The sequence below is a fragment of the Mus caroli genome, chromosome 1, assembly GCF_900094665.2.
Source record: "Mus caroli chromosome 1, CAROLI_EIJ_v1.1, whole genome shotgun sequence".
Lineage (NCBI taxonomy): Eukaryota > Metazoa > Chordata > Mammalia > Rodentia > Muridae > Mus > Mus caroli.
Window position 1 is genome coordinate 53,928,442 of NC_034570.1, and position 13,361 is coordinate 53,941,802.

A 13,361-nucleotide genomic window follows, 5' to 3' on the forward strand; every position below is an offset into this window, starting at 1 on the left:
TTTTTTTTTTTTTTTTTTTTGAATAGCAAAAATATTTAATGGTGGAAAGAGTGATAAGAAGAATATGTGTAAAGGAAGTCTGTCATCAGGGAATATATTTTCTTTAATTTCTTATTATTTGGATATAAAAATTAATGTCCAAAAGTGCTGGAAGGTGTGGATAAAGAGATGGTTCAGTAGTTAAAAGTAAGTGTACTGCTCTTCCAGGGGATCTAAATTCAGTTCACAGCAACCATGTCAGGCAGCTCACAGTCACCTTAACTCCAGCTACAGGAACGTCTAATGCCTCTGTCCTATGTGAGCACCTCAACTCATGTACACATACCTACACACACACACACACACACACACACACACACAGGCTTAAAAAAATAAAGCTTGAAACAGAAAATTATTGGGTAAGCATAAAATTAAAAATGTATTCAATAATTAAATTTGAAGGATTTAGCAGGAAAATTTATAATCTTACTCAAATTAGATTATCATATATTATTAAGTAAAATCTTAAAGATTATTATAATCAATGGTATTATCAAAGAAATATCAATTTATCATTGTGTTCTTTGTTCTTTTGCTCAGCTTCCCAGAATCAAGAACGGCTGTGTGCTTTTAAAGATCCATATCAACAAGACCTTGGGATAGGTGAGAGTCGAATCTCTCATGAAAATGGGACAATATTATGTTCCAAAGGGAGCACGTGTTATGGTCTGTGGGAGAAATCAAAAGGGGACATCAATCTTGTGAAACAAGGCAAGTCATTTTTCTCTAAAATTATTTACCTTCTTATTTTATGTGTATTGGTGTTTTGCCTGATGTATCTCTGTGTGAGAGAATCAGATCTTGGGAGTTATAGACAGTTGTGTGCTATCATCTGGGTGCTGGGATTTGAACCTGGACCCTCAGGAAGAACAGTGGGTGCTCTTAACAGCTGAGCCATCTTTTCAGTCCCTAAGTAATACTGTTTTCCCCCTTACAATTGCTTAGTGTTTTTATTTTTTTCTTTTGGGTGTTGAGAATCAGACCCAGACTATGATGCTCAGGGCAGGATCTCTGCCACAGGGCTGTCTTCAGCATTGTTTTATATAGTTGGAGCTTATCTAGAAATGACGTGTAGGTAGATTAAAGCCCTACCCAGAAAAGTAGTAAATAAGAAGATAAACACATAAATATATCTATGTATTTACCCACAAGCTCCAAATTCATAAAAGAAAGTTTACTTTTAGTGTAGTTTGTTTGTTTGTTTGCTTGCTTGCTTGCCTGCCTGCTTTCTTGGCTAAAATAGGGCCTCACTGTGTAGACCAGCCTGGCCTGGAACTCACAGAGATCTGCCAACTTTTGCTTCCCAAGTGCTGAGACTAAAGTTATGCTCCACCATGCCTGGGCTTTTAGTGTCTTTTAATAACATCTTTCTCTTTACAAGTTAAAGTTTGTGAATGAAGTTTGGAAAAGACCAAAAGACTATTCAGAAAAGTCAAGGTCTACAACTCAGTTCTCTTAAAAATATATTATTTTTAATATGTATTTGTTCCCTTTAGGTATATTTTCTATATACTTTAATATTTATATGAATACCAGTCTTCTTTTAAAATTAGGGTAATGTTACATAAAAATGTTCTCCTCTTTTCCCTCCATGTTATTGTAAGTGCTCTCTGAAAACTTGTGTGCCTCAGCACGTGTTCCCCTGGGCATATGCATCCCAGTTTACTTACATGCTTTGAACACCATGCTGTTATCAGGCGTTCACTGAAATGCATTGTCTGGCAATGAAAAACTCCAAACATAAAAAAGTTGTGTCTGATTGCTTTTTATTTTTATTTATTCTTTTTTTAAAATAGATTCTTTAATGTAGAATTAATAGATCATAAAAAATGTATGGTTATTTTAAAGGCTCTACATTAAAATTGCTAAGTTTTTCCAAAATTACCATCATACAGATATTGATTACAGAGCTGCATGAGAGTGAATGTCACTCAGTCTTTGTTATGATTGCATTATTATCTTAAAGTTGAGGACAACATAAATCTAAAATAGTTGGACTTTGCTGTTTCTTCAGTAATTCTTATATTATGGTGCAGTTAAGCATAATTGTTTTTGTTGGTTGCTTTTCGCTGTGAAATGTCTGTGGTATCCTTTACCGTTTTCATTTAGGTTTCTTTATGACTACATTAGTTTTATATGACTGCAGATATTTCATAATTAGTTGTTTTACTTACCGTATTGCTTCCTAACTAACTTTAATATCGATCTGTAGGATGTTGGTCTCACATCGGTGATCCCCAAGAGTGCCACTATGAAGAGTGTGTAGTAACTACCACCCCACCCTCAATTCAGAACGGAACATACCGCTTTTGCTGCTGTAGTACAGATTTATGTAATGTCAACTTTACTGAGAACTTTCCACCCCCTGACACAACACCACTCAGTAAGTATTTACAGCAATTTCTTTATAATTCCTTGTTCTAGAAGTTTTAACATTCAAGGTTAGTAAATTTTCTCTAAAATCTTCAAAGTAAGATACCACCACCAGCAAACCATTGGTATATTTATTATTAACGAAATCTGAATCAAGATACAGTTTCCCTTTGTCTGGCATGATGGTGTGCGGTTGTAATCTCAGAACTCCAGAGGCTGAGGCAGAAGGATTGTAAACTCAAGACAGCCTGAGCTACCTGGTGAGTTCTTACCAGTCTGGACTACATAAAAGCACCATACCTCAGCAAACAAACAGAAAAATCTAAAGCCCACTTAAGGAAGGGGATTTGGTGATATCAGATGGGCATGATGGCACATGCCTTTAATCCTGACACTTGGGAGGTAGATGGATCTCTGTGAGTTTGAGGCCAATCTGGTTTGCATAGCAAGTTCTAGGCCAACCAGGGCTACACAGTGAGACCCTGTCTGAAAAACAAAGTAAAACAATAATAACAAAAGGAGAGAGGAGAGAGATGGGGGTTAGGAGGTAGGGGGTGGGGAGACTATAGCTGTAGTTTGGTCTGTGACTGAAGTCCTATTCATTCTGGAGGCCAATGAAGGAGGGTCACTTGAGGTCATGTATTCAAGTCTAGTGTGGGAAAAATAGAGAAATTCTAACTCAAGAAACAGACAGCAGCCCGCATGATAACACAGGCCTTTAATCCAGCACTTGGAGGCAGAGGCAGATGAATTATATGACTTTGAGGCCAGCTTGGGTTACATAGCAAGTTCTAGGCCAGCCAGAGCTCCATGGTGAGGCCTTGTCTCAAATGAAAAATCAAAATCCAAAGTAAGAACAAAAACCAACCAAATCAAACCAAACCAAAACAAAAAACCAGCCAAACAAAATGAACATCAACAACAAAATCCTTCATAGTAGATATACATGTAACTGTTGACCATGTAATTGAAACTTGGAATACATGTTATTGATGTAGACTTAGGAATTTAAACATATCCACAAATGCATTGCACATATTATATGCATATGTATGTACTCATATAAAATGTATGTGCAATTAAATATAAATTTAAAAATTTAAACATACATGCTGTGGTGGCTTGAATGAGGGTGACCCCTATAGGTTTATATGTTGCTGCTTGGTCTCCAGTTGGTAGAACTGTATGGGAAGGACTAGAATGTGTGACCCTGTTGGAGGAAGTGTGTCACTGGGAGTGAGTTTTGAGGTTTCAAAAGCCCACACCATTAACTGTTAGCTTGCTTTCTTTGCCTCGTGCTTGTGGATCAGATATAAGCTCTCAGCTCCTGCTATAACACTATGCCCTCCTGCCCCTATGCTACCTACCATGATGGTCCCCAATGGGCTCTTTCTTTTACAAGCTGCCTTGGTCATGGTTTCTTTTCACAGTGATAGAAAAGTAACAAAGGTAGAAACTGGTACCAGGGAGTGGCACATTGCTGTGACAGGCTTGTAAATGCTACTTTTTGAAGAAATGTATGAGACTTTGCATTAGGAAAGCAGTTAATGCTGGAAGCATGGCCATACTAGTATGAGCTTGGAAGACAGTATTGCTGAGAGTACTATGGGCTATGGAGGACCAACTCAACAGGTTCCAAAGAGGAACAATATTAGCAACTAGGCTAGAGTCTGTTTTTGTTATATTTTGGCAAAGAATATAGTTGCTTTTTGTTTTTGTCCTAAGAATCTGTTTGAGGCTTTCTTGTGTGGGTCTCAGGCATAATGAGAAGGCACTCTACTCTAAGCTGTATCCTTATCTGTCTTAGTTAGGATTTCCATTGCTGTATAGAGACACCATGACAAGGCAACTCTTACAAAGGACAACACTGGGCAGAGCTTCAAAGTCTACCCCCACAGTGACACACTTCCTCCAACAAGGCCACACCTCCTAATAGTGCCAATTCCTATGGGCCAAGCATATTCAAATCACCACCCCACCCCACATAAACATTTCTTATTTCTTTAAAAAATGAAAAAAAAAAAAAAGGCTGAAGCATTCCAGTAACAATAAGCATGCATTGTGCCCAGATCTTAGTCTGTAATAGTGTTCTCTGCTAAAAGAAACTATTTCTCTTTGAGAAAATATTTATTCCAGAACAAGAGCAAAGTAAGCCCAAGGCTGAAATACTTTATGCTAGAAAGTAAAAATTACCAACAAATGTTGGAGACTCACCTTAAAGATGCAGGAGCCATGCACCTTGTTCCCTGTGGCATTGGGTGAGCTAGCTGGGGAAGAGCTGGAAAGCTTGCCCTCATGGTGCAAGTGTGGGAGAGCTGTTGGGCTGACTAGCTTAGCTACCACCCAGGCCTAGGTCCAGGGCTTTGCGTGGGCCCACCCCAACATCTACCCTGTCTGTGAGCTGCTGGAGCATGAAGGGGCCTGTCCTACAGACCTCCTTGACTCCTGGCAACAACAGGATGTCTAAGAGGAGTCCTGGTGGGATCCAGTATTGATAGTGTAGCAGAAGCCGACCTTGACCAGACTAGTAACTCTTTGAGGTGAGCATTTGCAAGTAAATCTGTGTGGACAAAGGCTTATTGTGGGACACACTGTGACATAGTGCAGCTTCTACAACAATATTTTGTTTTGTTTTGTTTTGCTGGGAGGTTGCAAGGGCTGAAGGCATATACAGAGGGACAGGGAGATGAGTGGGATTGGGTGCATGATGTGACATTCACAGAGAACCAATAAAAAGTTTAAAAAAAGGATGCAGGAGCCAGCTCTGTAGAACCCTTTCATGGGCTCAAATTGGGGAAGTTTGAATTCAAGAAGAGCTGAGTACAATAATGAATTACAACCATTTGAAGGAAATGAAGCTCACGAGTAAATGTCAAGTGCTAACTGAAAATACAGGAGTGTTGGGATTGGTCAGTCATCATTCAGCTTCCATCATGTAGGTTAGAAAGGAAGTATCAAAGAGGACCATACATTTGAGAGCAAGTTTAATGAGGAGCCAGAATATTTGTATGGTTTTAAAATGTCTCCAATTTAATTGTGAAGGAAAAATTAGTAATTGGGATATGGGGCCTAGCTCAGTGGGATAGATTGTTTGCCTAGGTTTCACAGATCCCTAGGTTCAATCCCTTGGGTTATAATAAGGAGGAAGAGGAGGGGAGGGAAGACTGGAGAAACTAATTCAAGGTGGATATTCTAGTCATTGTTCTATTACAATTCTTACAAAAGAAAGCTTTAATTTGGGACTTGCTTACAGTTTCAGAGGTTTAGTCAATTATCATCATGGCAGGGAGCATGACATAGAAGAAGAAGCTGAGAGCTGCATCTTACTCGTCCTAATTGACAAGCAGCAGGGGAGGCAGACTGGGCTGGTGTGGGCTTTTGAAACCTCAAAACCCATCCCCTGTGATACACTTTCTTCAACCAGGCCACAGTTATATGTGCTTGTGGGGGCACCATTCTTAATCAAACCACCACAGTGGGTGTGGTGGAAGATGTCTGTAATTCCACCACTAGGGAAGTTAAGGATGGATGGAGAATCAGAATTTAGCCAGTTTGAGGTTAATTTGGCCCACATAAGATCCTGTTTCAGCCAGGTGGTGGTGACTTGGTGGTGGTGACTCTGACAGGAGGGGCACACCTTTAATCCCAACACAAGGGAGACAGGCAGATCTCTAAGGTTGAGGGCAGCCTTGTCTTTATAGTGAGTTCCAGGACAGCTAGGGCTGTTACACAGAAAAACCCAGTCTCAAAAAAACCATAAACAAACAAACAAACTAAATAAGTAGTGATTATAAGTGGGGAAATTGGAAAATACCTTGATCAAGTCATCAAAATTACTATATTAATGAATGTCAAATAAACATTGTGATACAAAGAAATGGATGCAGGATCACTATATTATAGTACTGTCTTAGTCAGGGTTTCTATTCCTGCACAAAACATCATCACCAAGAAGTAAGTTGGGGAGGAAAGGGTTTGTTTATTCAGCTTATACTTTCACACTGCTGTTCATCACCAAAGGAATTCAGGACTAGAACTCAAGCAGGTAAGGAAGCAGGTGCTGATGCAGAGGGGACGGAGGGGTGTTACTTACTGGCTTGCTTCCCCTGGCTTGTTCAACTTGCTTTCTTACAGAACCCAGGACTACCAGCCTAGGGATAGCATCACCCACAATGGGCCTTCCCCCTTGATCACTAATTGAGAAAATGCCTTACAGCTGGATCTCCTGGAGGCATTTCCTCAAGGGAGGCTCCTTACTCTGTGATGACTGCAGTTTGTGCCAAGTTGACACAAAACCAGCCAGTACAAGTACTATATATAGTTCAGCCATGAATTCATAACTGAATGCAGTCATGATAAAATATCTGACAAACTTCAAATTAGGAGCACTCTTGTTACAAAAGGGGTTGGGGGATTATTTGTTTTTAATTTTTAGATTTATTTTTCTTTTTGTGTGAGTGTTTTGCATATACGTATGCATGGGCACCAAATGCATACCTGGAGTCTAAAGAGGTCGGAAGAACTGCAGTTATGGATGGTTGCAAGCCACCATGTAGGTGCTAAGAACTGAACCCAAACCATCTTCAAGAGCAGCAAATGTTCTAACTACGGAGCCAACTTTCTAGACTTGGGAGGGGTGTATTTATAAAAGTTAGTGCCCTGTAAGACAAGGAGAAACTGGAAAAGAGCTCCACAAGCACAACCACATCTATATGCATCCCACCCACACACAGACAAGCACACATATATAACACACAAAAGCAAAAAAATGTAAACATTTTGTTATTGTTATATTACATTTACGTGTGTGTGTGTGTGTGTGTGTGTGTGTGTAAGAATGTGCATGTACGTGCAGATGTCATGGCAGGCCAGAAGAAGGAATTGGTGGAGTTACAGGTAAGCCATTTCTTGTGGGTGTCACAATCCAAACTTGGGTTCTCTGCAAGAGCATTAGGTATTACCCAGAGAACCATCTCTTCAGCCCCATAAAACATCTAAGTGTTAAAAGAACTTTTTAACTAAGCATTATTTGAACTGCTATAATAGACTGCCCTAATAATAAATAACGGAAATGTTCCATTCCCAGGTCTCATCAAAAAGTTAATCATGTTGGCATGGGCTTGCAGTGTCAGCTCTGGGGAGACAGACAGGGAGAGAGTGAGGCTCACTGTCCAGCCAGCGTAGCTAAATAAGAAAGCCCCAGGTTCTCTTGAGAGACCTTGTCTCAGAAAACAAGGTAGACAGTGCCTGAGGAAGAATGACACCAAGCTGTCAGCTGGCCTCCATACACACAAAGTGCACGCACAGCTGTATGTACACAGGTACCTCTGTGTGTGCATGCACGTAAGCACACGCTTAACGTATAGTGTGCTGAAGGCTAACATGAGTCAAGTAAATAAATGGATGTTTAATATTGTCTCAATGGTAAACTTTGCTGCTAACAAAATTGTGCTTAAATAGTAGCCCGAGTATCTAAAATTAAGAAAAAATATAAGGAAAATGTCTATTGCATATAAAATATTACATAACTACTGAAGCATACGGCTGTAAAACCAGGGAGAGTGGTGCAAACTGGGATCCCAGCACTTGGAGACGTGGATGTGAAGATTCAAAGTTCAGGATCAGTCTCAGCTATTTAGTAAATTCATGACCACCCTGGGTTATATTTGCTCCTGTTTCAAAAAAACTACTAAGTAAATAAATAAACATATCAATAAATATTATGAAAATACATAATGATGTTGAAAATATTTATATTGTGTTAAACAAAAATTCTGGGGGTCTGGAGAGATGGCACAGTGGTTAAGAGCACTGGCTATTCTTGCAGAAGATCCAAATTTGATTCCCAGTACCCTCATGGGTACCTTGTAACTAACTGTCTGTAACTCCAGTTCCAGAGGACCTCATGCCCTTTTCTGGCTTCCATGGGTACCAGTCATGCAAGTAGTACACAGACATATGTTCAGGCAAATAACCTAGACTAATAAGAAAGAATAAAATCTGGGAGTGTAATAATTGCATCTTACTAATATAATATTACTAAAATTTGAGAGATTACAAAGATACTGTTTCCCCACACCCTCCTGTTTCTCTTGCGGAACACTATTTTAGTCCAGTCTGGCCTCTAACTCCCTATGTATCCAGACTGGCTACAAACTTGAAATCTTCCTGTTTTTACTTCTCAAGCCTTGCAATTACAGGTGTGCAGGACTATAGCAGACTTGTTTCTTTTTTAAAAAGTGCTGGAGAGATGTAGAAGACCCAGCTTAGAGTCCTAGCACTCGCATAGTGGCTCACAACAATCTATAATTTCAGCCCCAGACAATCTGATGCCATTTTCTGACATCTGCAGACACTAGTTACATGTATTGTACACAGACATACATGCAGAAAAATATGCATATACATAAAATTTAAAAATTAAATTAAAAATATTTGAAATGGTTAAGTTTATGCCCCTTTTGTACACATGTGGTACATAGGCATTTATGCAGGCAAAACCCCCAATACACATAAAATAATAAAATTACATTTTTTCCAGCTATAAAATGGAGAGGTATGTCTATTGAAAGCTGGTTGCTACTTTCTGCTAAAAAGACAAAGACGGCATAGTTAAAAGGGAGTGTAGATCACAACAAAAATGATGGGCCCCTCATTTATATTTGTGATTGTTAAGTAAAAACACTACCCTTAGTTTCTTGTCTCCCCACCTAAAAAGTGAAGCATCAGAATACTTTAGGCACTTGATTATAATTTTTAAGGTAATGATAGGATCCAGAAAATTTACTTTCCCTAATTAGAAGCCATTATATGATCACATGTGCAAACATATATCCTTGAAAAGTGTACTTTTAGCCTTTTTTAGATTTTGTAGAAATGTGTCATGTCTACATAGTAAGGCTACCTTCTAAGTAATAGCAGAAAGTAATTCCTGTTCTTTGTTAATTCTGATCATTTGCCTATAGATTCTTTTAGCTGAACAACTTATTTCATTTTAAAAAACACTGAACAGTTATATGTGTGTAAGTGTTTTGGTTTCTTATGTGTATGTGCACCATGTGCATGCTTGGTGTGTGCAGAAGCCAGAAGAGGGCATTGTATCCTCTAGAAATAGAGTTACAGATGGTTGCGATCCACCAAGTGGGTCTTCTGGAGTAGCCATCTCCTTAGTCCCAAAGATAGATTTTACATTCATTTATGTGTATGTGTGTACCTGTGTGAGTGTCTGTTACATGTATGCAATCTCACCCAGAGACAAAAAAAGGTTTCAGATTCCTGGAATTGGAGTTACAAGTGGTTATGAACCACCTGATGTGCGTCCTGGGAACTGAACTCAGGCCTTTCGGAAGAGCAGCAAGTTCCTTTTTTTTTTTTTTTTAAAGATTTATTTATTTATTATATGTAAGTACACTGTAGCTGTCTTCAGACACTGCAGAAGAGGGCATCAGATCTCGTTACAGATGGTTGTGAGCCACCATGTGGTTGCTGGGATTTGAACTCTGGACCTTCGGAAGAGCAGTCGGGTNNNCCACTGAGCCATCTCTCCAGCGAGCAGCAAGTTCTTAACTGACCCAACAACAGTAAAATATGGTTCACTGAGCATTAGAAAATAAGCTTTCTTTAGTAAAAAGCACTTCCTGACTTCATTTGACACTCTGGAATAACTAACTAAAGCGTGGAACACCTGCGGGCTTTTAAGATGTGATGGGAAATTGGGGGTGGGGTGGGGGTGGGGAATGTGACAAACCAATGCCATGGCCATAAATGAGTCTCTTACTTCGCTGAACCACAGAGCTTCACAGTCATTCAGAGATTAATTTGATGTAAAGTTAGGACTATGGAGAATTTATTTATTATTTTATTTATCTTTAGTTTTATGTTTTAAAAAGTTGTAGATTTTATGAATTTTTTCTCCATTTTTGTTTTTGTTTTTATTTTTGAGACAGGTTTTCTCTCCATAATCCAGGCTGACCTTAAAGTCACAGAGATCCACCTGCCTCTGTTTTTTGAGTGCTGGGGTTAAAATCCTGAACCCCTCCACACAGTGATTTTGAGAATTATTATAAAACTATATTTCATAGGTTTTTTAGAAACCATGAGATAACCACATAGCAATAAAATCTCTATAGACTATCAATCCTTGTTTTTATGGGCTGTTATTAAAAGATTTAAAAGAATAAAAAGTCTATTGGTTCCTTTTATTGAAACATAAATGTAGTGTCTTTTAAAGTAATTAAATACTGGCACTTAATTCTTATTGAAAAGAGCTATATGAACACTATTATGTTCTATTTACAATGTAGATTCTACTCTTATTGTAGATTACTGTATTAATTATAGTTTTGGTTGTTGTGAAGAGACACCCTGATCATGGCAACTATCATAAAGGAAAGCATTTAATTGGGGCTGATTTAGAGTTTTGGGATTTATTCCATTATTATCATGGTTGGAAGCATCACACAGAGGCTGGAGAGATGGTTGAGAGTTCTATCAGCAGATCAGCAGACAGCAGGAAAAGAGTCAGGCACTAAGCTTGAGCATCTAAGACCTCAAAGGCTCCCTCTCCACACCCCTAATCACACACTTCTACATGTCCTAATAGTGCCACTCCCTGTGGGCCTATGAGGTCCATTTTCATTCAGACCACCACAATTACCAGCCAATTCTAGTTGATAAGGACTTTAATCTCTGTTCAAAATAGGAAAAAATTAAAAAGTCATTACTCTTTTTTCAGTTTTGGCAATTGAAGCATAGTTACTTATTGTATCTTCTAGGAAGATTAATTACTACCATTAAAAAATAAAGGAATTTTGGAGCTGGAGAGATGGCTCAGTGGTTAAGAGCACTGGCTGCACTGCCAGAGGCCTTGAATTCAATTCCCAGCACCCACATGGTATTGGCTCACAACCATCTGTAATGGGATCAGGTGCCCTCTTCTGGTGTGTCTGAAGACAGTGACAGTGTACTCATATACATGAAATGATTTTAAAAAATAAAAATTCTTTAAAAAAAGAATTTTATAATTAGAAATCCAAACTAGTTATTTTTACTGTAACTCTTATTAGTTGGGGTCTGAAGCAAAATTTCTGTTCAGTCAGGACAATGTTACCAGAAAATTTTCTAAGAGAAAACTGGCTAGAGATGAGGGCTAAGGGCTCATAGTTACTACCTAATACTTTCTGTGCCTAAATTTTTATTTTCCAAAGATTTTCTCCTTTTGCTAGTATGTTTCAGAGTTTTGGAACAGATTTGATTGCTTTCATTATATGAGAATCTTAAAAAATACTAAGGAGTTCTTGGGCTGAGGTTAAGAACACTTGCTACTCTTCCAGAGGACCAGGGTCCAGCATCCAGCGCTCACAGGGTGGCTCACAACCAGCTATAACTTGAGCTTGATTCTTGCCTCCTTCTGGCCTCAGCGTGAATGTAGTGCACATACATACATTCAGGCAAAACATACATGTAAAATAAAACTAAATAAATCTAAATTTAAAAAGATGTTGCTGGGCAGTGGTGGCACATACCTTTAATCCCCTAGCACTTAGGAGGCAGAGGCAGGCATATCTCTGTGAGGTCACGGCCATCCTGATCTATAGAGTAAGTTCCAGGCCAGCGAGGACTACACAGAGAAATTCTGAGTCGAAAAAGCAGGAAACACACACACACACACACAATTCTGTACCTACTTAATATACAATTTAAAGTAGACTTAGGTTCAGATAAAGTTGTGGAGTTAAGAAAAGATAAATTTCTTTCTTCCGATCTGAGGAAGGAACACGCTTTCTCTATTGCATAGTGTCCGAGTCTGAAACTGTTAACTTTTCCTAGGCACTGTCCTTTCTTCATTCAATAACGATCCTATTATTAGCATGGTTTCCCCTTGGTCTTAAGACAGTAGTTGCAGCTATCTACTTAATGGGGGCTTTATCATAAAATACTTGTATGTATTAAACTTTAAAATAGTAAAAAATGCTGTTCTAAATAGCGATTGAACTTGGTTATCTAGGAGGATAGCGTTATTAGACTGAGCAGCCTGTTCAGTATCAGTATACCTGTAAGACAAACACTTAGTGATGTAATAGGTACTGTGAAGCAGCTGAGCAACATCTTTGAACATGTGATATGTGGCAGATAGATACTATTCTCTTATTACTCTCTATATACTAACATTTTAATTTAACCCTTTCAGAAACATTATGAAATAGTGACTACCATTTTCTTAGTTTACATTGAGGACACCAAGGCTTAGATATATAAAAGTAACATACCTGATGTTCTATAGTAACCAGTGATAAAATCAAGATTGAAATCTGGGTGTTCTCACGACAAGATATTTTTTATCAGTATACAAACAGTGAGCACATTTATATTTTGTTATGGGCTGGGTTAGGGAATAGGTTCTTTTTTGAAAATAATCATTTCCTAAAATTCAAGAACCCTGCCATGATTTTCACTATAGCTGTATATCCCTAAGAATTCTACATTTTATTATTATTATATATTATTTAATATTTTCTTAAAATCATCTAATTAATTAAAAATTTTATATATATTTATAATTTTATTTTAAGCCTGTGAATGTTTTGCCTGTATACATGAATGTGTATCACATGCCTGTTTGATCCCCTGGGTCTGGAGTTATATAAGTGGTTATGTGGGTGCTGGGAACTGAACCCAGGTTCTATCCAAGAGCAGCAAGTATTCTTAGTCATAGAGCCCTCTTTCCAGGCACCTACATATATTTTAAATGCTTATCATTGTTGTGAATGTAAAGAAATATTGTAAAGGTAACTTTAAAGTTTACTTAGAAACAAAACAAAAGTTGTATACACATAAAATATATCAGTTAGCTAGATATTGTTGTTTTAAAGGTTGAAGCTTGCACTTTCTGTGTTAAAAGAAAAAACAATTGGCAAATGTTTGAGAGGTAATCGGTAAACTACTACCAA

General features: G+C 38.2%; 1 protein-coding gene across 2 annotated transcripts in view; it reads left to right on the top strand.

Annotated features, from left to right (window-relative positions):
• Nucleotides 1–13,361, top strand: part of Bmpr2 (bone morphogenetic protein receptor type 2) — a 111,242-nt gene that overhangs the window by 45,737 nt on the left and 52,144 nt on the right. For both annotated transcript variants that reach the window (XM_021157992.2, XM_021157988.2), the window contains exons 2-3: nt 580–750; nt 2,252–2,422. In XM_021157992.2, the coding sequence (XP_021013651.1) occupies nt 580–750; nt 2,252–2,422 (342 nt within the window). The remainder of the gene's footprint in view (nt 1–579; nt 751–2,251; nt 2,423–13,361) is intronic.